General features: G+C 38.9%; 1 protein-coding gene across 1 annotated transcript in view; it reads right to left on the bottom strand.

The window, feature by feature from the left end:
* Nucleotides 1–4057: 4057 nt before the first annotated feature.
* Nucleotides 4058–24324, bottom strand: part of LOC118817061 — a 44100-nt gene continuing 23833 nt past the window's right edge. The window contains exons 5-18 of the mRNA XM_036583731.1: nucleotides 15211–15320; nucleotides 14609–14866; nucleotides 13979–14233; nucleotides 13561–13800; nucleotides 12237–12494; nucleotides 11140–11430; nucleotides 10743–11012; nucleotides 10554–10628; nucleotides 9273–9512; nucleotides 8239–8496; nucleotides 7142–7432; nucleotides 6747–7016; nucleotides 6558–6632; nucleotides 4058–5496 (exon numbers count right to left, since the gene is read on the bottom strand). Of these exons, the coding sequence (XP_036439624.1) occupies nucleotides 5430–5496; nucleotides 6558–6632; nucleotides 6747–7016; nucleotides 7142–7432; nucleotides 8239–8496; nucleotides 9273–9512; nucleotides 10554–10628; nucleotides 10743–11012; nucleotides 11140–11430; nucleotides 12237–12494; nucleotides 13561–13800; nucleotides 13979–14233; nucleotides 14609–14866; nucleotides 15211–15320 (2958 nt within the window). The 3' untranslated portion in view covers nucleotides 4058–5429. The remainder of the gene's footprint in view (nucleotides 5497–6557; nucleotides 6633–6746; nucleotides 7017–7141; nucleotides 7433–8238; nucleotides 8497–9272; nucleotides 9513–10553; nucleotides 10629–10742; nucleotides 11013–11139; nucleotides 11431–12236; nucleotides 12495–13560; nucleotides 13801–13978; nucleotides 14234–14608; nucleotides 14867–15210; nucleotides 15321–24324) is intronic.

Here is a 24324-nt window from a genome sequence, read left to right as displayed (position 1 = left end):
TGTGGACATTAGTAGTGTTAACATGTGAACATTAGTAGTGTTAACATGTAAACATCAGTAGTGTTAACATGTGAACATTAGTGTTAACATGTGGACATTAGTAGTGTTAACATGTAAACATCAGTAGTGTTAACATGTGGACATCAGTAGTGTTAACATGTGAACATTAGTAGTGTTAACACCTGGACATTAGTAGTGTTAACACGTGGACATTAGTAATGTTAACGTGAACATTAGTAGTGTTAACATGCACAATATCTGCGTGTTAACGCGTTAAAACGTGTTAAGACGCTAATTTATTAGTATTTGGATTTTAGCTGAAACCTTTGTGAATCATGATGCTTGACCGCCACCTACTGGTGTGGCGTTATTGCTTAAACAACACACAGAACCAACAGATCAAATAATCTAAAAAATCCAGTTTTAATTTAATTTATGTAAAATATATTCTGAACAATAAATACACTGCCTTGTTAAGCAGTGTAAAGTGTGAGTAAGTCCTGTGCAGTTCCTAAAAGTATGACGGCAGTTCAAAAGAAAGTTAAGATTACTGGCTCCTCCTTAAAGGGGCTGTTACTCTTTCGTCATTTCCCCCTGTCTGATGAGTTCGAGTCAGCGCAGCTCAGCTCACTGTATCAGGAATAATCCAGATGAAGCGAAGGGGCTTCGTACACATGGGCTTTAAGTGTCGTTATTGTTGTAATGTGTGCAGTAATTCCTATTATGAATATGCATGTGTGTCTGGATTTGAGGCCTCCCATTGGCAGAGACCTTAAAAACGTGTTAACCTGTTTTTGTGTCGTTATCGTGACTAAATTGCTGCTGGTGGACCACCGTCTCTTCTTTAAGGCTGTGCTGCCACCTGCTGGTAAAAAATGGCGTGGCGCTCAAGAAACAGCTAAGAGCAAAAGTTCCGACTGTTTAAATGATTTTTGATCAGGTTTTAAAGAAAATCAGGTGGGAAGTTCAACAGTTAAACATCCATTGAACTGTTGAGCAGATGGGAGCTGGCGAAATCATGGAAACATCAAATGAAAACAGGGTCTGGCGTTGCCATTATTTTGCCCACTCCTCGAACATTTAAATGTTGTTTGAAAAAATCAATGTTTTTCGATTAAGAAATGCTTAACTGATATGTTTGTGTAATATGTCGGTGAGCCGTGTTATACTGTTAATGAGATCCTATTTAAGAGACAAAAGATTGCTTTGATCTCTTAAACAGTAAACGCTTCTGTGGTCTAAAGCCTGATTGGTCACTCAATGGAATCACCAACTCATGACTATCTATTAGGTAAAACAGTGGCTTCCTGTTGTTATGACCTCTTCATGTAGGCCTGTGCATTTTAGCTGTGTTAGAACATCTTCAGTTATAGATACTTAATCCTTTGCTTCCTGAGGGCATTTAGCCACATACACTACTATACCACCACCAGGTTACTGTCACTGCTGTGCTGAGAGTGGTCCACCATCCAAATAATATCTGGTCAGCTGTGGTTCTATGATGGACTGTTTTCACTGAGCAGAGCAGGGGTGTTCTCTCCTGGTCCTGGAGGGCCACAGTCCAGCACAAACACAACTCGTCTGTTTATTGCAAGGTTTTAATTAGATGTCAACTCAGTACAGTGTGACCGTCTCAAAAACCTTCACATAAATTCATTTGTATTGAATTTTGCTCGCTAAGTGATTACAGGAAGTTACTGGAATTATATTTTCACATGAAAGTGGACTATAAGCAAACATTTGCCTGCTTAGGTGCGAAACACAGGGGTTCCTGAGATGTCCAGGATTCCCTAATTAACCTCTTGGACCCCCTGAATGTCTCAAACTCAAAATTCTGGGGGTCCCTGAAAATGAACTTATGATGTTATGCTGTCCTTTAGGGTAAGCTAGAAGGTCAAATACAGATTCAGGTAAAGGTCATAGTTTAGCTGCTTCACCCACAATCAGCACTGGTCTGCCACAGGGTGGCAGACTGGTTCACTCAGTAGGTCATTATAGCCTAACAACTATATCTTTGCCCACAATACATCTTTTCAATGTACCAGAGCATGTTTGTAAATCTGAAAGCCCATTTCAGAACCAGAGCACTGCAGCTGTTACAAGTGCAAAATATCACTTAAAAAGGAGAATTTGTATTTAAGGAAATAGAGAACACAGTCTGGGGGAAATATTGCTGATCTTATTTCTCTTGTGCTAAAACAACTCAAAAACATGTCAAATAGATCAAATAATTCCATGTAAGATTATCTGACCTCATTATTGTTTAAGCAATTTTATGACGGTTCACAACCGACCAGCGTTCCTGTTGAACAAGTCTTTGCAAATAAATGATTAAATCAGACGTGCTTGATCTGAAGCAGGACAGTCACCATTCACTTATACTTTTACTCACTGGTCACTTAATAAGCTTCACTTACCTAATAGAACCTGTGTATAAATACAGCGAACCATTTTCAGCAAAATAGTAACTCTGACGTTGGTTGTTGGTTTGATGTTACTCGGACTGTCCTGTAGCGCACCAGAACAGTACATGTTTCTTTTAGTTCAGTCGGATTGTGAGGATTTCCTGTGCCTTGATAAATAACAGCAAACAGGAAAATGCTGTGTAAAATGTAAACAAGAATAAAATGCAATGATGTGCAAATCATTTAAATCTTATAATTAATTGAAAATAGTACAAAGACAACATATCAGATGTTGAAACTGAGAAACACATTTGCCCATTTTCAATTTGATGCCAGCAACAGGTTTCAAAAAAAGCCGGGACGAGGGCAACAAAAGACTGGTAAAGTTGTGTAATGCTAAAAAAACACCTGGTGGAACATCTCAACTAATTAGGTTAATGGGCAACAGGTCAGTAACATGACTGGACTGCATGCTGATATACCTACTAGGCTACTTCAGTTTGCAGTATATGGCTCTGAATCATGATGCAAGTTGTACATTATGATGTTCAGGACCTTTGCTTGAGGAAATTTTCTCTAACTGGACCTTATTGAATAGTAATTAAATACCCCTTTTCTATACAGTTCACCTGTCTAGAGTTCACCAGCTTTCTAGCTGACATTCAGCTGACTAAGTGCTGGATAACAATTTCACACATTCATAAACCTTATAACTATGTTTCAACAGTTTTCAGATCAGTTCAACTTTAAAATGGCATCACAGCTGAGATGTGTTTAGTCTCACAAATCCAACTTCAACTGCATTTGACCTGCAAACTGAAACATGATTAGATCTGGGTGGTCAATCAAATTTCATGTGTAGCTTCAGCCACCACAGGGCATCCCGGAATCTGCCCACTGAAAAGGTGCCTCTTTATTGCTGGCTATTAGGGCAATATAATCGCACGAGTATCACATACAGTACTTGTGATGTGTACAGTAAAGAATGAAGAGCTCCTCGGTTTCCTCTTTGTAACATCTCTCATCTAACTTCTGAAAGGAGAGGTTTACTTCTAATCAGCTACTAAACATCTGACAATGAATACATGAAGGTCAATGCACAGTTCCTACTTCATCACTCAGTCAAATAAAAAAGGCACAAGTTCTATTAAATGTCTGAAATATTCTCAAGATAAAATCACAGGAACTTAAATTAGAAAAAACACACTGTCTTTAACTGAAGAACAGAATGAGGAATAAATCTGATGTACGGGATGAGGGAGAATCTTTCCACTGAGACTGAGGCAGAGAGTAGACTGGTGGATACTCAGTGGTCAGAACACTGTCTATAGTGCAAGAGTTCATGGGTTTGATCCCACATTTTGGCCAGTTTCAATACTGTAACACTGAACATACATACATCATCTAAACCACTAATCCTTCTGGGTCGCGGTGGGGTGCTGGAGCCTATCCCAGCTGTCATTGGGCGGAAGGCAGGATACACCCTGGACAGGTCGCCAGTCCATGGCAGGGCAGACAGACAGACATACACATTCACACACACTCACACCTAGGGGCAATTCAGCATGTCCAACCAGCCTGACTGCATGTCTTTGGACTGTGGGAGGAAACCGGAGTACCCGGAGGAAACCCACGCAGACACGGGGAGAACATACAAACTCCACACAGAAATGACCCTGGTTGCCCGGCCGGGCCATTCTTGCTGTGAGGCGACAGCACTACCCACTGCGCCACCGTGCCGCCCTGTAACACTGAACATTTAATCCCAAATTACTCCAGCAAAGCTGTCACTGCAGCTGCATAATGTAAATCATACTGTAAAAAAAACAATGAAAGACAAAGCATAAATGACAGTTCCTTGGCGTACCATCAGTGCCTACAACAATAAGAACGGTCATCAAAATATATATGTGACATACATAAAAACAGAAATGAACAATCAAACTAATTTCGAAAAAAAAAAAATTTCCAACAAAGCATCAAAATCTGTGCAGCCAAAATTATTACATACATATTATTAGAACAGGTCAGCATGTCTGTTATAATCTGGATAGACATTAGACAGAAAATTCTGATTTTAAAATCATCTAATCTGCTACCTACCACACCATTTGAACACAACCCACTTCATTCATATTGAAGTGACTGAAGCAGACTGATTTAACTTTGCTGAACTTATCTTTAAAATCACGTACCTGCATACTTGATTCAGTTCTTATAAAATATATGCCATCAGGAATAATCAAACCTTTAACATGAGTTATTCAAGAGAAATCCGCAGCTCAGCACCTTAGTTTGAGTTGCATTAGAATCCGTAAATTAAATATTCATTTAGGATTTAGGCCTATGGAAACGATTAAGGTACATGGAAAGCATTCCTGAAGACAGTAGATGATTTGTTGCTGTCCTCCATCTCTATCTTTGTGCTACTTGATCTCTGTGCAGCATCTGACAGGGTAGACAGTGTAGTTAAGTCATCCATTCAGATCCTGACTGACTGCTGAATATAAACAGTGAATGTCCTGTACATAAGACACATGGTGTCCTACAAGACTCTGTTCTCCTATTTTTCACACACTGTCACTAATCCCACAATATGAGTGAATTCACAGAAAATTATGATCCACCACGGCTGCTTTGATCACAAGCCGCATAATTCAGTACCTGGTATAAAGATATTACTGGAGGGGAGAAGATCTGTTCATACAAAGCCCCTGAGCCATGGAAAAGCCTTCCTCTCAGTGTTTGGAACTCAGGACACGATCTCAGTCTTTAAGCCTAGGCTGTAAACCTGCTGTTTGCAGAAGTGCTTCTTTACCTGAAGAGAAAAACTATTTAAGAGGTTTCAGTCTAGACTGAAACATTTTGAATGAACTGAGTTCTGAACACCACCAGAAGTCAGGAAAAAGTAAAGATATTTAGCAGTAAATTAATAAGATGTGCATTAAGAACCCGGAGTCAGAATCTGGACCTGAGTGAACAAACAGCAGATTAATAAAGAGTCTCTCATTATGACCATCAGCTTCACCAGATCTCAAAGCGTCGGTCTGACATAAAGAGCTTCTTCTGTGTAATTCTGTTGTTGAAGAGCCTGTGGAGACAAAACACACTCATCATTACACAGAAATGTAAGTAGACAGTATTTGAGGAAAAGAGTTTCATTTTTACCTCTTCAGTGGCCTGAATAACTACAGTGTAACCCCCACTGATTACAGCAAACATACAAGAAAGAAAAGTTATTTAAAGAGCAAAGTTAGTATTTGCAGTAAGTGTTCAATAAACACAATAATGTTACTGTGTTTGTTTCTCTGTCCCAGACATACTGAATATGATAATGTAATGAAAATAATAATATTTATCTATCATTTCAAAACTTAAAATATTTATTTATATAGCACTTTTTATGCTGACAGCAGCTCAACATGCTTTACAGGCAGGTGATGAAGCTTACTATTTCAAAATTAAATAAGAAAAAGACACAGATCAAATTAAAAAGATAAATACCAAGAGATGTAGAGTTTTAATTAAATGCTAAGTTAATTGAGTTTATAAGTTTAGAAGCGTAATAACTGAAAGATGAATCTCCATGCTTTCTGAATTTTATTTATTTGCAGAAGTTCAGTATCTGCAGATCTAACATCACATGCTGGAACATAAACAGACAGACACTGTGTGATGTAAGCGGTGCTTTAAGGTCATTTAGAGCCTTAAAACTAGTAGCAGAACTTTAAAATCTATCCTGAAAGATACAGGCAGTCAGTGCAGTTCTTTAAAACAGGAGTGATGTGATCTCTGGTTTTTGTTTTTGTTAGGATTTATGTTGCTGCATTTTATATGAGTTGTATGCAGCTGTATTATTTTCTTAGGGAGCTCAGTAAGAAGAGCATTGACCCCATCACCCCGAGATCGTGACTTTGGTCGTGATCCCTGGTGATGCTGCAGCCATCCGTGGCTGGGAGTCCAAGAGAGCACAATTGGCCTTGCTCTTTCTGTGGGTGGATAGTATGGCCCCCTCCTCTCCCCCTATTACTCAATGCGATGCGATGCTAGCCAGCGCAGGTGTCTGTTAGCTGACACAACAGAACTGGAATTGGATTTGTATCCAACATACAACGTTTTGAACTTTTCAGGCTCTCACACACACAGACCCACCTTATAGTCTTCACATTGCTGTTTAAAGAGAGAATGTTCATGGCTCCCCAGTCAGTGATGTCATTATTGTGTAAACTGGAAAAAAAATAAACAATAATTAGAACCAGATATTTGTATTATGGCCTAAATATCTTATATAGCTACAACATGTCACATTTAACGGTGCTCTCATTGCTCCTAATAACTCACTCCAGGATGTGGGTTTTGTGCAGGTGTGGAAGCAGCAGTTCCAGGCAATGGTCAGTGAGCTGGCAGTGGCTGAGGTCCAGTTCTGAAAGTCCTTCAGAATGTTCCAGAACCAGCGCCAGTGACCTACAGGACTGTAAGTCCAGCTTTGTCTGACTGAGGTCCACTTCCTCACCCAGAGCCTGAGAGAGAGCCACAGCACGCCTCACACAGTCCAGCTCAGTCCCCACACAGACAAGAGACAGAAACTGAAGCAGCAGAGCTTTACTGCAGCTGAGAGAGAGAGAGAGAGAGAGAGAGAGATCAAGACAAATGCTGTCATAAACGTGTGGTTTGGTTTCTAGATTAAAAGCATTGTATAAAAGCCTATAGTTTGGTCTTGGTCTTCTAGTCCTTACTTTAGTCTGACTGAGTGTAAAATGGTGAAGAGCTGCTCCACTCCAGCCTCCTCCATCTCACAGTCCTGCAGAATGAGCTCTGTGTTCGTCTGAGCTCCCTGGATGGTCATGGAGACGACTCTGCAGTCCTCAGTGCTCAGAGTCAGTGTGTTTGTGGGTGCTGTAAGGTCCAGAGTGGAGCTGCAGGAGAAGTCCAGTCTGTGCTGCAGAGCAGAGAGCAGAACTGCTGCTGTTTCCCCCTCAGAAACACTGCAGCAGTGGAGCAGCTTCAGCAACAACAGCCTGTCAACACTGAGAACATACACAACAACACAAATGTGCTTTACTGTATTTTGACACTCAAGACAAACAGTCAAAAAAGCAACAAAGGCATGTTTTCAGAGGGTTGAGATTTTTGAAAAGTTTAAAATGCTTTCACTTTTTTTCAGAAACCGTGTTCCTCTTAAAGGCTGAACTGTAGTAAAGCTCTAGAACATGTGTCCAAAAACCAACTCACTTTACACTGAAGCTCTGTATCAGTGCTTGGTTTATTTTCTAAAAACACACATGATCAATGACGTCTTCGTTCCGCACACAAGCACATGACTGCTTTGGAAGCAAGCCTATGCATACCAAACATTTATGTCTTATTTTAGATTTCATATAGAAGTGCACACCTTGACTATGAAAGAATATGTGGAAGACCAGCGCAAAGTTATAGATGAATAGGGTTATGCATGAGTTTGTCAGGAAATTTGCTGTACACCAGCTGTAAAGTATCTTGAGCCTCTAAAGGTGATTATGTATATGGCAATTATCTATCATGTAACACACCCAGCATCATGTTCAAGTTACTAATTACTTTTATTACTTTAGGAACAAATTACATGCTTTTTATTTGGTAGAAGAAAAACTTTTACCTTCAAACATCCCCCAGGACTGAGTACATTCATAGCTGCTGTTCATGCTTTTAACCACCAGGTGTCAGTAATGTGCACTGTTTTTAAACACTTCAAGTAATGAACACTTTTCTGATGCAGTTTAAAGAAAAGCTTCACTGATTCAGGAAAGTTGTTTCTGCCATCACTACTAAACTGACTCATCCTGTAATGAGGCACCTGAGATTGGAGACATGGTTGAGTAGAGGCACAATGCTTTCTAGCTCCTCCTCTGGTATGGAGGTCCACAGCAGGCTGAGAGAGACTGCAGTGCAGTGCTGCAGTGTGAAGCGAAGGGCAGCACAGTGGACAGAGTCCAGCTCTCTGCTGTTCAGGTTGATGAGGTTCTCTGCTGAACTCAACAGGCTGGACACACAGTGGGCAGAGCCAGATTCATAGATCTCTCTGATGATGGACAGTACAAAGCTGGAGCTCAGGCTGTGAAGAAAGCACACAAACATGTATAAAAATCCTAGACATGGGTATTTAAACCATTTGACAATGCAATTAAAACATTAATTGCAGCCAGTATAAGGAGTGATAACAGATGATGGAGATTATGGAGTTAATTTTGTGCCAAAAGTTTCAAATAAAATAATGTTACACACAATCAAAATGTTAAGAATCAAAATGCCCAACATGTTGCAAATACAAATAATGAGAGTTAAATCAAATCAAAAGATTAATACTCATTTCTATATAAATGTATTTACCATTTGCCTGTCTTTGCTGATTTTGTTTTAATTTGATATACATTTTTTTTCTAGAATTTCTCTTGTTTTTGACTCTTTACATTTCCATGGGGGGAGGGTCTTAGAAGAGGCACTCTCACCTGCACTCTCTAAAGGTCAACTGATTTGGAGTGACAGGTCTTTTAAACATGTAGCCACTCAGCATGAATCACCCCCAACATGGCAGAACACGCATTTGTAACCCCCAGAACAGAACGGCCAACCATGACAAGTTCTTCCCTTTGTAGTGGTTAAACATGACCATTACCAGCTATCTTGTGGCATCTTTACATATGCACAGAAAACCATGACTCAAACCATGACTCTGAGTCCCCTTCAGACGCTGAAACAGTCCAAATATGAAAACGACTGAGACTTGTAATCTGCATTTATGTAAGTACATAACTACCAGAGTCCAATTCTATATGTGATTAATCTTAATAAATTCTGTGTCGCTCTACATGTTGCTGGGTTTTCTCTCACCGTCTGAGCTGAACTCTGTCCAGTACAGACAGAAGTTCTCTGATGTTCTGCTGTTCAATGTTGCTCTTCCTAAAGTCCACACTGACAGTGTGAAACTGCAGGAAATAGTGAATCATTTCCCAGTTCAGAGAGCAGGAAGTCAGATCTCCACCCACTTTCTGCAGAAAACAGTGAGTAAACTCCTCCTCCTGAGTCTCATACACCACAACAACCAGCTGCTGGAGAGTCTCTTTAGACAGCCTACACACACACACACACACACACACACACACATATACACACACACACACACACACACACACACACACACATACACACACACACACATACACACACACACACACAGTACATACAAGAAAGAAAAGTTATTTAAAGAGCAAAGTTAGTATTTGCAGTAAGTGTTCAATAAACACAATAATGTTACTGTGTTTGTTTCTCTGTCCCAGACATACTGAATATGATAATGTAATGAAAATAATAATATTTATCTATCATTTCAAAACTTAAAATATTTATTTATATAGCACTTTTTATGCTGACAGCAGCTCAACATGCTTTACAGGCAGGTGATGAAGCTTACTATTTCAAAATTAAATAAGAAAAAGACACAGATCAAATTAAAAAGATAAATACCAAGAGATGTAGAGTTTTAATTAAATGCTAAGTTAATTGAGTTTATAAGTTTAGAAGCGTAATAACTGAAAGATGAATCTCCATGCTTTCTGAATTTTATTTATTTGCAGAAGTTCAGTATCTGCAGATCTAACATCACATGCTGGAACATAAACAGACAGACACTGTGTGATGTAAGCGGTGCTTTAAGGTCATTTAGAGCCTTAAAACTAGTAGCAGAACTTTAAAATCTATCCTGAAAGATACAGGCAGTCAGTGCAGTTCTTTAAAACAGGAGTGATGTGATCTCTGGTTTTTGTTTTTGTTAGGATTTATGTTGCTGCATTTTATATGAGTTGTATGCAGCTGTATTATTTTCTTAGGGAGCTCAGTAAGAAGAGCATTGACCCCATCACCCCGAGATCGTGACTTTGGTCGTGATCCCTGGTGATGCTGCAGCCATCCGTGGCTGGGAGTCCAAGAGAGCACAATTGGCCTTGCTCTTTCTGTGGGTGGATAGTATGGCCCCCTCCTCTCCCCCTATTACTCAATGCGATGCGATGCTAGCCAGCGCAGGTGTCTGTTAGCTGACACAACAGAACTGGAATTGGATTTGTATCCAACATACAACGTTTTGAACTTTTCAGGCTCTCACACACACAGACCCACCTTATAGTCTTCACATTGCTGTTTAAAGAGAGAATGTTCATGGCTCCCCAGTCAGTGATGTCATTATTGTGTAAACTGGAAAAAAAATAAACAATAATTAGAACCAGATATTTGTATTATGGCCTAAATATCTTATATAGCTACAACATGTCACATATAACGGTGCTCTCATTGCTCCTAATAACTCACTCCAGGATGTGGGTTTTGTGCAGGTGTGGAAGCAGCAGTTCCAGGCAATGGTCAGTGAGCTGGCAGTGGCTGAGGTCCAGTTCTGAAAGTCCTTCAGAATGTTCCAGAACCAGCGCCAGTGACCTACAGGACTGTAAGTCCAGCTTTGTCTGACTGAGGTCCACTTCCTCACCCAGAGCCTGAGAGAGAGCCACAGCATGCCTCACACAGTCCAGCTCAGTCCCCACACGGACAAGAGACAGAAACTGAAGCAGCAGAGCTTTACTGCAGCTGAGAGAGAGAGAGAGAGAGAGAGAGAGAGATCAAGACAAATGCTGTCATAAATGTGTGGTTTGGTTTCTAGATAAAAAGCATTGTATAAAAGCCTATAGTTTGGTCTTGGTCTTCTAGTCCTTACTTTAGTCTGACTGAGTGTAAAATGGTGAAGAGCTGCTCCACTCCAGCCTCCTCCATCTCACAGTCCTGCAGAATGAGCTCTGTGTTCGTCTGAGCTCCCTGGATGGCCATGGAGACGACTCTGCAGTCCTCAGTGCTCAGAGTCAGTGTGTTTGTGGGTGCTGTAAGGTCCAGAGTGGAGCTGCAGGAGAAGTCCAGTCTGTGCTGCAGAGCAGAGAGCAGAACTGCTGCTGTTTCCCCCTCAGAAACACTGCAGCAGTGGAGCAGCTTCAGCAACAACAGCCTGTCAACACTGAGAACATACACAACAACACAAATGTGCTTTACTGTATTTTGACACTCAAGACAAACAGTCAAAAAAGCAACAAAGGCATGTTTTCAGAGGGTTGAGATTTTTGAAAAGTTTAAAATGCTTTCACTTTTTTTCAGAAACCGTGTTCCTCTTAAAGGCTGAACTGTAGTAAAGCTCTAGAACGTGTGTCCAAAAACCAACTCACTTTACACTGAAGCTCTGTATCAGTGCTTGGTTTATTTTCTAAAAACACACATGATCAATGACGTCTTCGTTCCGCACACAAGCACATGACTGCTTTGGAAGCAAGCCTATGCATACCAAACATTTATGTCTTATTTTAGATTTCATATAGAAGTGCACACCTTGACTATGAAAGAATATGTGGAAGACCAGCGCAAAGTTATAGATGAATAGGGTTATGCATGAGTTTGTCAGGAAATTTGCTGTACACCAGCTGTAAAGTATCTTGAGCCTCTAAAGGTGATTATGTATATGACAATTATCTATCATGTAACACACCCAGCATCATGTTCAAGTTACTAATTACTTTTATTACTTTAGGAACAAATTACATGCTTTTTATTTGGTAGAAGAAAAACTTTTACCTTCAAACATCCCCCAGGACTGAGTACATTCATAGCTGCTGTTCATGCTTTTAACCACCAGGTGTCAGTAATGTGCACTGTTTTTAAACACTTCAAGTAATGAACACTTTTCTGATGCAGTTTAAAGAAAAGCTTCACTGATTCAGGAAAGTTGTTTCTGCCATCACTACTAAACTGACTCATCCTGTAATGAGGCACCTGAGATTGGAGACATGGTTGAGTAGAGGCACAATGCTTTCTAGCTCCTCCTCTGGTATGGAGGTCCACAGCAGGCTGAGAGAGACTGCAGTGCAGTGCTGCAGTGTGAAGCGAAGGGCAGCACAGTGGACAGAGTCCAGCTCTCTGCTGTTCAGGTTGATGAGGTTCTCTGCTGAACTCAACAGGCTGGACACACAGTGGGCAGAGCCAGATTCATAGATCTCTCTGATGATGGACAGTACAAAGCTGGAGCTCAGGCTGTGAAGAAAGCACACAAACATGTATAAAAATCCTAGACATGGGTATTTAAACCATTTGACAATGCAATTAAAACATTAATTGCAGCCAGTATAAGGAGTGATAACAGATGATGGAGATTATGGAGTTAATTTTGTGCCAAAAGTTTCAAATAAAATAATGTTACACACAATCAAAATGTTAAGAATCAAAATGCCCAACATGTTGCAAATACAAATAATGAGAGTTAAATCAAATCAAAAGATTAATACTCATTTCTATATAAATGTATTTACCATTTGCCTGTCTTTGCTGATTTTGTTTTAATTTGATATACATTTTTTTTCTAGAATTTCTCTTGTTTTTGACTCTTTACATTTCCATGGGGGGAGGGTCTTAGAAGAGGCACTCTCACCTGCACTCTCTAAAGGTCAACTGATTTGGAGTGACAGGTCTTTTAAACATGTAGCCACTCAGCATGAATCACCCCCAACATGGCAGAACACGCATTTGTAACCCCCAGAACAGAACGGCCAACCATGACAAGTTCTTCCCTTTGCAGTGGTTAAACATGACCATTACCATCTTGTGGCAGCAGTAACTCATAGCTGGGAGTAATCAGAGGTATTTTACTCTTTTTTTACTATGTTTAGCCAGGGGACGCTATCATTATATCCTTCGAATTATTTCCCAGTTCAGAGAGCAAATTAAAAATATAGGAAGCAAAAAAGCAAAAAATATATCAGCAAAATCAGCAAACAGAAAAGACTTTTAATCATTAAGCAAAACATAAGTGGACCGTCTTGTTTTCACAATGTACACTCAGGAAGTGATCTGAGTCTGGGTTCTGTTTTGGGGCTGATTGGAGGGGTCTGAGTTCACTTGGCATCTTTACATATGCACAGAAAACCATGACTCAAACCATGACTCTGAGTCCCCTTCAGACGCTGAAACAGTCCAAATATGAAAACGACTGAGACTTGTAATCTGCATTTATGTAAGTATATAACTACCAGAGTCCAATTCTATATGTGATTAATCTTAATAAATTCTGTGTCGCTCTACATGTTGCTGGGTTTTCTCTCACCGTCTGAGCTGAACTCTGTCCAGTACAGACAGAAGTTCTCTGATGTTCTGCTGTTCAATGTTGCTCTTCCTAAAGTCCACACTGACAGTGTGAAACTGCAGGAAATAGTGAATCATTTCCCAGTTCAGAGAGCAGGAAGTCAGATCTCCACCCACTTTCTGCAGAAAACAGTGAGTTAACTCCTCCTCCTGAGTCTCATACACCACAACAACCAGCTGCTGGAGAGTCTCTTTAGACAGCCTACACACACACACACACACACACACACACACACACACACACACACACACACACACAAACACACACATACACACACACACACACAGTATTTAACCGTTTAATGAACTTTAATACATTTATTAACATTATTAAAATATTAATTTAAAAAACAAATGCTTCACTAGATGTCCACACAGACCTGATGGTCAGAGAGCCCTGGTGACACAGTATTACAGTGAGAGACTGAACCTCCATTGTGTGTTCAGTCAGGTTCACACACTGGACATTCCAGAGTCTCAGGAGAGAAGCCAAGCTGCTCAGGACCCTGGACAGCTCCCCCTCTGACCGCTGTGTTCTGTTCAGCATGAGTGAAAGCTCCTCTACGGTCACTGGAGCAGGAGCTCTCACTGCTCTCAGCGCTCGTACCATTTTCACCATCATAGCACCATCCAGCCTGAAACAGCACAGTGTAGAATAACACAAAACAAAACACTAGACAATTAACATCTGGATTTCATCTTAAACAGATGAGACAATGATGCCATAATAAACAGAAAACCATGAACCATTACTCAAAAATGTCTACTAAGAAAAAATGCATGTCAAAACATGAGTCCGCAGTGTTTCAGTCCACTTTAAATCACAAGATAAACATTAACTACCCTTATTCTGACCACACGTTTAATAAAGCAGCCTACTATAACTTAGAAGACATACTCAAGTGTATGTGGGAGTTATTTATAAACTATGGCACCAGAATTTGAAATGAAGCCTGAAGTCCAGATACAGTTTTCCATGAATCAAAAAGAGTTCAGTCTTCTGTTCATACCTGAGAGTGTGTAGGTGTGAGATGTGTCTGAAGAGAAGTCTGGATCCTCTCAGAGAGATGGATTGTGGGTTTAGAGTGAGGTTGAGGCTGGAGGATGAGAGGCCCAGCACTCTGCCCACAGACCTGCAGCTGGAGGTGGATAACTTTCCACCCAGAGAGACGGTGAAGTCCAGAGCCTGGAGCAGAAGAGCCACCTGCTCTGCCTCCTGTCTGGAACCCATCACTTTACACAGAGACTGGACACACAGCTCAGCCCCTCTGAAACAGTGAAAACAGAAATGTAATGAAAAAATAAATTCAGAAATTGAGCTGGAAACCTTAAAGTCTAGGACTGCTGTTTTTACAGAGGTGTCAGTGAGCTTGTCTTCATTTATGGATCATGAACTATAAAGTGCACATTTGGGAGGAAAACCTGCAGAAGTCTGCAAACAAATTTCTCAAATGATAAGAATCTGTTTTAAATAAACACTTAGTTGTTTGACATTTTGTTTCCTTTTGTTTAGAACACATCAGTGGCAAATTCACTGCTTTACTGAAAATATAAACACACCAACCAAACACACAGTCTCACATTGTGATACACAATAAACATGAACACTCACCTCAGCTGGGAGATGTAGGGCAGACACTGAAGGAAACTCCTCACTCCACTCTCTTCATCTGACCAGCCTGTCAGCTCTACTGGTTTCTTCTCTGTTTGGAGTTTCAGCACTTCTAGGAAGAGGGAGCTCTTTCTCTCTGAGAGATACTGATTAATTTTATACAGCTGTAGCAAAGATCAATCAGACATGATCATCACTGTAAACCTTTTTATGTAAATTATTTATCAGATTGTTGATTATCCATTAATACAGCAGCAGTGTTCCTGTTATCCACTACACTGTCCATTTAAGCGAGTTCTAAAGCTGAGAAATCAAATCACTAGTGACTACATGAGTGTCAGTGTGTGTGAAACCTAAAAGTCAGACACTAAATCATTGATACTTATTATCCTCTGTAACTGCAATATCAGAATGATACATTTTCTCTTTCATTTCAAAAAAAGATATCAGTCAGTAAAATGTTTCACACTCCTAAAAATTCTTCACGATTTTCATGTCATGTAACTGACTTAGTACTGACTCAGGACTTCACTTGGACATGAGATTGAGTCTTGGATTTTATCGTGAAAGATCTGACTGAATTTTACATGCTCCAATATGTGTAAACATGTGCACATTTTCAGTCATTCATATCTATTAGCTGTTCAAAAAGAGACCTTTAAAAGTACTGGATTAATAAAGGGTCAGGAACAGACAGAAAATGATTCAGAAAGACTAGACAGAAACCAGCAGCAGTGAAGTCTCTCCTGTAGCTGTATCACTCTTCTACTGCTGTAACACTAACATTCAGAAGAATCTCAGTAGCTCAGCTTCTTATGGTTTCATGGTTAGTCACTGAGTCAGAGGACACCCAGGCCGCCATTGTAAAGAAATGTTCTTAGTAGCCTGCCTGGTTAAATTAAAGGTTACAAACGTCCCATCACTGACTTTTTAAAAAATCCGGATTAAAATCCATTTCTGTCTATGCATTATTTTTCCTTTATGTTCCTTAAATCAATTGTTTTCTATCTATTTGAGTAGTGTCCTCTTCCTTTTCAACTCACTACAGCAACTACAGCAGCCTTCTTCCACATCCTCTGTGTGGACGGGGAAGACTGACTCAGTCCTCTTAGTCCATCCACTGCACTTCATTTCTTTTATAAACACATGCTACCTCTGCCACTCCTCTGTATGTTCAGGAGTCACTAACATTATCACACACAACAGTGTTTCTGACAGGTTTGGAAATTAGCACCCGCCACTGACCAAATACGGGTGATTTTGTGTAGTGGCAGTGAATTTACTCAACCTACCAGCCACAGGGACGGGTAAATAAAAACAGCAAACACAAACAAATAATGCAATCGTAACAGAGCAATTTGTCACGTTCCACAGTGCAGAGTGAATCACGAGTTTGCCTGGCCTCTTTTCCACTGCAGGGTCAAAAGGGTTCTGAACATGGAGGGTAACCTTTCCAGTGGTGTTTACAAACGGATACGGTTCAGCATGGAACGCTTGAAAAGCCAGGCTCAGCCCATTTTTTCGGCATGGCTAGCTAAACGTACTCGGAGCCACAGAACCATTTGGTGGGAAGATGTAACTATGCAGCTATTCACTGATTGGTTGTACGTTTATGATATTGTGTCACAGCATCCTGCTGCGCTATTTCAAACCCGAAAACAATCAAATAAGTTCAGTTTGCTCACACGGACACCAAATAAATGAAAGCAGTGCACGATTTTAAACCCACCATTCAACGACCGTCAAAGCTTTAATCTGACACCAATTTTTAAATGTTAAACGGTGCTGCAAACCAGGAGAGAGTAGCAGGTGTTAGCACATAATAGATCATCATTTTAACCCCTGTCTTCATCCATTAGAATTAAGCCTGCTGTTTGTGTTACTCCTCCTTTTAGAGTGAGATATGTAAATGATCTACATTCTGATTGGCTGCCCTGTTTTGTGCCTCATTCACAAAGAAGTCTGGAATCAAACTCTCCTTATAACGTCAGTGTAAATGGGTTGGGGCAGAATAAAGGCAGAATGAAGAGGATAAATGTGTTGGTTTCGTGACATCATTAAAACAGTTACTTTAATGAGCTGTTTCTGCAGCTTAACTTCCATATACAGACTGTATGGAGTGGGACGTAAAAGACCCACTTGAAACTATGAGTTTACATTAAAATAAAGAAAAAACAGAAAAAATGAAAAGAAAACAACTGATAAATACTCTCATCTCAAATATAAATAATGTCACATATCGATGATGCTTTGTGTCACTACTACAAAAACAAGTGTCCACAGATAAAATTAAGTTCTATAACAACGTAACAGAATATTAGTCTATAATAGTCTGTGTTTTGGCTGGTTTTAGGGATACAAATGAAATATTAAATAGATGAAACAGTCTGACACCAATAACTGATCACTTCACCTTTACAACCTTTACATTTTTAATTATTGATCAGATTATTGATTATATCCTATTAATACAGCAGTGGTGTTCCTGTTTAGAACTGAACTCTGCTCTCCTGCGTGCAGGACAGTGTTGTTATCCACCACACTGTTCATTTACATGAAGAGAAATAAAACCACTGATTTCTAATACAAATACACCAGTTGCACACATTTTATATTCTCCATTTTAAGAAGAGTCAAGACAAACATGACATTTTACATAAATGATGGTGATTTCACTATTAATTATTAGAACAACAACCTCGGCAAGGCTATGCATTTCAATTCTGAGCTGGCAGACAACAAAATAGTCCTATGAGAATGAGAGAAAATCCTTGAAACAGATTTTATTTACAAACTCCTTTACTGGGAAAAGCTGGGACATTTTGTAAAATGCACTAAAACATGAATCTGTGATTTGTTATTTCTTTTGAACCTGTATTTAACTTTATCACTGCCAAACATAATAGTATTTTATAAATGTAAACAAAATTAGAGTTTTTTCCCTTTAAAAGACAGAAGAACGTTGGGACAGAGGCATATTTACCACTGTGTTACATTTCTAATTCAATTCATGAAACATGGAGTTTTTATTCACATATATGCAAAAATAAGTTACTGAACATTCTCAGGGAACATATTTAGATATGGCAAATAAACAGTATTTGTGCATTAAAAATGTGCAGAAGTGTTTTCTCTGTAGAGGATGTGTAACTTATTTTCACTTAGAAAAACAATAAAACATGACCACTTTGACCGGGGGTGCAAAAACTTTTGAACATGACTGTATATTTCACAGCATAACTTCAACAGTGATGATCTTTAACAGACATTACAGAAAGACTTCACACTCACCTCAGCTGGGAGATGTAGGGCAGACACTGAAGGAAACTCCTCACTTCACTCTCTTCATCTGACCAGCCTGTCAGCTCTACTGGTTTCTTCACTGTTTGGAGTTTCAGCACTTCTAGGAAGAGGGAGCTCTTTCTCTCTGAGAGGTCTATGATCCACTCTGCAGGAGCTGACTGGTAAACTGGCTGTAATGCTGGAAGAAAACTCCTGCCTGTTTTAGTCTCATAGTCCTTCACATGTGAGAACAGATCCAGCAGAAAATCACTCTGATCAGAGTCGTCAGTATCTCCATAAGGAAAAGAGCTGTAAGTGCACACTGATGATAACAGCTCCAGTGTCTTCTCTCCTGTCTGTCTCTCACTCTCTGCTGCTTTAATCAACAAACGCAGAAACATATGGATGTCGTTGCTCATGTCAGACCGATAAGAAATTCTACAAGAAAAAGAGTAAATGGTACTTAGTGTAGAAAACATCAATCATAAAACACGACTTTAGAAACACCTTTTATACCAAACCACTCAGATATTAAAGAGCTCATATCCTCATTTTTATTGTATTGTATTTTTCTCACTGATGTTCATTTAGAACATTTGTGGGATTTTATGTACCAAAAACAGCTGTAATTCATTTTTGTATCATCATTTAAACCTCTCTTCATCCATTAGAATTAAGCCTGCTGTTTGTGTTACTCCTCCTTTTAGAGTGAGATATGTAAATGATCTACATTCTGATTGGCTGCCCTGTTTTGTGCCTCATTCAAAAAGAAGTCTGGAATCAAACTCTCCTTATAACGTCAGTGTAAATGGGTTGGGGCAGAATAAAGGCAGAATGAAGAGGATAAATGTGTTGGTTTCGTGACATCATTAAAACAGTTACTTTAATGAGCTGTTTCTGCAGCTTAATTTCCATATACAGACTGTATGGAGTGGGACGTGAAAGACAGCTTTTGAAACAAAGTTTACATTTAAAAAAAGAAAAAACAGTAAAAATAGAAAACAACTGATAAATACTCCCATCTCAAATATAAATAATGCCACATATCAATGATGCTTTGTGTCACTACTACAAAAACAAGTGTCCACAGATAAAATTAAGTTCTATAACAATGTAACAGAATATTAGTCTATAATAGTCTGTGTTTTGGCTGGTTTTAGGGATACAAATGAAATATTAAATAGATGAAACAGTCTGACACCAATAACTGATCACTTCACCTTTACAACCTTTACATTTTTAATTATTTATCAGATTATTGATTATATCCTATTAATACAGCAGTGGTGTTCCTGTTTAGAACTGAACTCTGCTCTCCTGCGTGCAGGACAGTGTTGTTATCCACCACACTGTTCATTTACGTGAAGAGAAATAAAACCACTGATTTCTAATACAAATACACCAGTTGCACACATTTTATATTCTCCATTTTAAGAAGAGTCAAGACAAACATGACATTTTACATAAATGATGGTGATTTCACTATTAATTATTAGAACAACAACCTTGGCAAGGCTATGCATTTCAATTCTGAGCTGGCAGACAACAAAATAGTCCTATTAGAATGAGAGAAAATCCTTGAAACAGATTTTATTTACAAACTCCTTTACTGGGAAAAGCTGGGACATTTTGTAAAATGCACTAAAACATGAATCTGTGATTTGTTATTTCTTTTGAACCTGTATTTAACTTTATCACTGCCAAACATAATAGTATTTTATAAATGTAAACAAAATTAGAGTTTTTTCCCTTTAAAAGACAGAAGAACGTTGGGACAGAGGCATATTTACCACTGTGTTACATTTCTAATTCAATTCATGAAACATGGAGTTTTTATTCACATATATGCAAAAATAAGTTACTGAACATTCTCAGGGAACATATTTAGATATGGCAAATAAACAGTATTTGTGCATTAAAAATGTGCAGAAGTGTTTTCTCTGTAGAGGATGTGTAACTTATTTTCACTTAGAAAAACAATAAAACATGACCACTTTGACCGGGGGTGCAAAAACTTTTGAACATGACTGTATATTTCACAGCATAACTTCAACAGTGATGATCTTTGACAGACATTACAGAAAGACTTCACACTCACCTCAGCTGGGAGATGTAGGGCAGACACTGAAGGAAACTCCTCACTTCACTCTCTTCATCTGACCAGCCTGTCAGCTCTACTGGTTTCTTCACTGTTTGGAGTTTCAGCACTTCTAGGAAGAGGGAGCTCTTTCTCTCTGAGAGGTTTATGATCCACTCTTCAGGAGCTGACTGGTAAACTGGCTGTAATGCTGGAAGAAAACTCCTGCCTGTTTTAGTCTCATAGTCCTTCACATGTGAGAACAGATCCAGCAGGAAATCACTCTGTTTAGATCTCTGAGGAAAATAGCTGTGAGTATCTCCATAAGGAAAGGAGCTGTAAGTGCACACTGATGAAAACAGCTCCAGTGTCTTCTCTCCTGTCTGTCTCTCACTCTCTGCTGCTTTAATCAACACATGCAGAAATATCTGGACATTTTGGTTTCCAGGCCAAACACTGCACCTACGTGAAAAAGATTAAAAGGATGTTTAGTTTAGAGTGACAATGACATCTTTTATAAAACAGCACTTGTCCATCAGATACTAACATATAAGCAGCAAAAACCCTCAAGTCAAATATGAATTTCTAACAATGTCACATATCAATGATATTTTGTATCACTACAATAAAAACAATCATCCAAAGACACAATTAGGTTCTACAACAACATAACAGAACATTAGACTGTTATAGTTTTAGGGTAAAAATTAAATAGATGAAAAAGTCAGATAAAAAAACAACAATTACATGTCTTATTGTGGCTGATACTGATACCAATAACTGATCATTTCACTTTTTATGTCTTAAAAGAAGTTCACACTGTACTGCATATAAGAAGTACAGTGAGAGTAAGACAGGTTAAAACTCTTCAGAGAGATTACTGATTAATTTTATACAGCTGTAGCAAAGATCAATCAGACATGATCATCACTGTAAACCTTTTTATGTAAATTATTTATCAGATTGTTGATTATCCATTAATACAGCAGCAGTGTTCCTGTTATCCACTACACTGTCCATTTAAGCGAGTTCTAAAGCTGAGAAATCAAATCACTAGTGACTACATGAGTGTCAGTGTGTGTGAAACCTAAAAGTCAGACACTAAATCATTGATACTTATTATCCTCTGTAACTGCAATATCAGAATGATACATTTTCTCTTTCATTTCAAAAAAAGATATCAGTCAGTAAAATGTTTCACACTCCTAAAAATTCTTCACGATTTTCATGTCATGTAACTTGACTTAGTACTGACTCAGGACTTCACTTGGACATGAGATTGAGTCTTGGATTTTATCGTGAAAGATCTGACTGAATTTTACATGCTCCAATATGTGTAAACATGTGCACATTTTCAGTCATTCATATCTATTAGCTGTTCAAAAAGAGACCTTTAAAAGTACTGGATTAATAAAAGGGTCAGGAACAGACAGAAAATGATTCAGAAAGACTAGACAGAAACCAGCAGCAGTGAAAGTCTCTCCTGTAGCTGTATCACTCTTCTACTGCTGTAACACTAACATTCAGAAGAATCTCAGTAGCTCAGCTTCTTATGGTTTCATGGTTAGTCACTGAGTCAGAGGACACCCAGGCCGCCATTGTAAAGAAATGTTCTTAGTAGCCTGCCTGGTTAAATTAAAGGTTACAAACGTCCCATCACTGACTTTTTAAAAAATCCGGATTAAAATCCATTTCTGTCTATGCATTATTTTTCCTTTATGTTCCTTAAATCAATTGTTTTCTATCTATTTGAGTAGTGTCCTCTTCCTTTTCAACTCACTACAGCAACTACAGCAGCCTTCTTCCACAATCCTCTGTGTGGACGGGGAAGACTGACTCAGTCCTCTTAGTCCATCCACTGCACTTCATTTCTTTTATAAACACATGCTACCTCTGCCACTCCTCTGTATGTTCAGGAGTCACTAACATTATCACACACAACAGTGTTTCTGACAGGTTTGGAAATTAGCACCCGCCACTGACCAAATACGGGTGATTTTGTGTAGTGGCAGTGAATTTACTCAACCTACCAGCCACAGGGACGGGTAAATAAAAACAGCAAACACAAACAAATAATGCAATCGTAACAGAGCAATTTGTCACGTTCCACAGTGCAGAGTGAATCACGAGTTTGCCTGGCCTCTTTTCCACTGCAGGGTCAAAAGGGTTCTGAACATGGAGGGTAACCTTTCCAGTGGTGTTTACAAACGGATACGGTTCAGCATGGAACGCTTGAAAAGCCAGGCTCAGCCCATTTTTTCGGCATGGCTAGCTAAACGTACTCGGAGCCACAGAACCATTTGGTGGGAAGATGTAACTATGCAGCTATTCACTGATTGGTTGTACGTTTATGATATTGTGTCACAGCATCCTGCTGCGCTATTTCAAACCCGAAAACAATCAAATAAGTTCAGTTTGCTCACACGGACACCAAATAAATGAAAGCAGTGCACGATTTTAAACCCACCATTCAACGACCGTCAAAGCTTTAATCTGACACCAATTTTTAAATGTTAAACGGTGCTGCAAACCAGGAGAGAGTAGCAGGTGTTAGCACATAATAGATCATCATTTTAACCCCTGTCTTCATCCATTAGAATTAAGCCTGCTGTTTTTGTTGCTCCTCCTTTTAGAGTGAGATATGTAAATGATCTACATTCTGATTGGCTGCCCTGTTTTGTGCCTCATTCAAAAAGAAGTCTGCAATGAAACACGCCTTATAACGTCAGTGTAAATGGGTTGGGGCAGAATAAAGGCAGAATGAAGAGGATAAATTTGTTGGTTTCGTGACATCATTAAAACAGTTACTTTAATGAGCTGTTTCTGCGGCTTAACTTCCATATACAGACTGTATGGAGTGGGACGTGAAAGACAGCTTTTGAAACAAAGTTTACATTTAAAAAAAGAAAAAACAGTAAAAAAAGAAAACAACTGATAAATACTCCCATCTCAAATATAAATAATGCCACATATCAATGATGCTTTGTGTCACTACTACAAAAACAAGCAACAGACAGAATTAAGTTCTATAACAACGTAACAGAATATTAGTCTATAATCGTGTGTTTTGGCTGGTTTTAGGGGTACAAATGAAATATTAAATAGATAAAAAAGTCTGACACCAATAACTGATCACTTCACCTTTACAACCTTTACATTTTTAATTATCAGATTATGGATTATATCCTATTAATACAGCAGTGGTGTTCCTGTTTAGAACTGAACTCTGCTCTCCTGTGTGCAGGACAGTGTTGTTATCCACCACACTGTTCATTTACGTGAAGAGAAATAAAACCACTGATTTCTAATACAAATACACCAGTTGCACACATTTTATATTCTCCATTTTAAGAAGAGCCTCGACAAACATGACATTTTACATAAATGATGGTGATTTCAGGATTAATTATTATAACAACAACCTTTGCAAGGCTATGCATTTCAATTCTGCACTGACAGACAACAAAACAGTCCTATGAGAATGAGAGAAAATCCTTGAAACAGATTTTATTTACAAACTCCTTTTCTGGGAAAAGCTGGGACATTTTGTAAAATGCACTAAAACATGAATCTGTGATTTGTTAATTCTCTTGAACCTGTATTTAACTTTATCACTGCCAAACTTAATAGTATTTTATAAATGTAAACAAAATTAGAGTTTGTTTCTTGTAACAGACAGAAAAACGTTGGGACAGAGGCATATTTACCACTGTGTTTCATCACCTGTCTTGTAATTAGACTACGCGTCTATGAAG

The sequence above is a fragment of the Colossoma macropomum genome, unplaced genomic scaffold, assembly GCF_904425465.1.
Source record: "Colossoma macropomum unplaced genomic scaffold, Colossoma_macropomum, whole genome shotgun sequence".
NCBI classification, from domain to species: Eukaryota; Metazoa; Chordata; class Actinopteri; order Characiformes; family Serrasalmidae; genus Colossoma; species Colossoma macropomum.
Note: the sequence above shows the minus strand (reverse complement) of the source record. Positions and strands in the feature narration are given on the sequence as shown.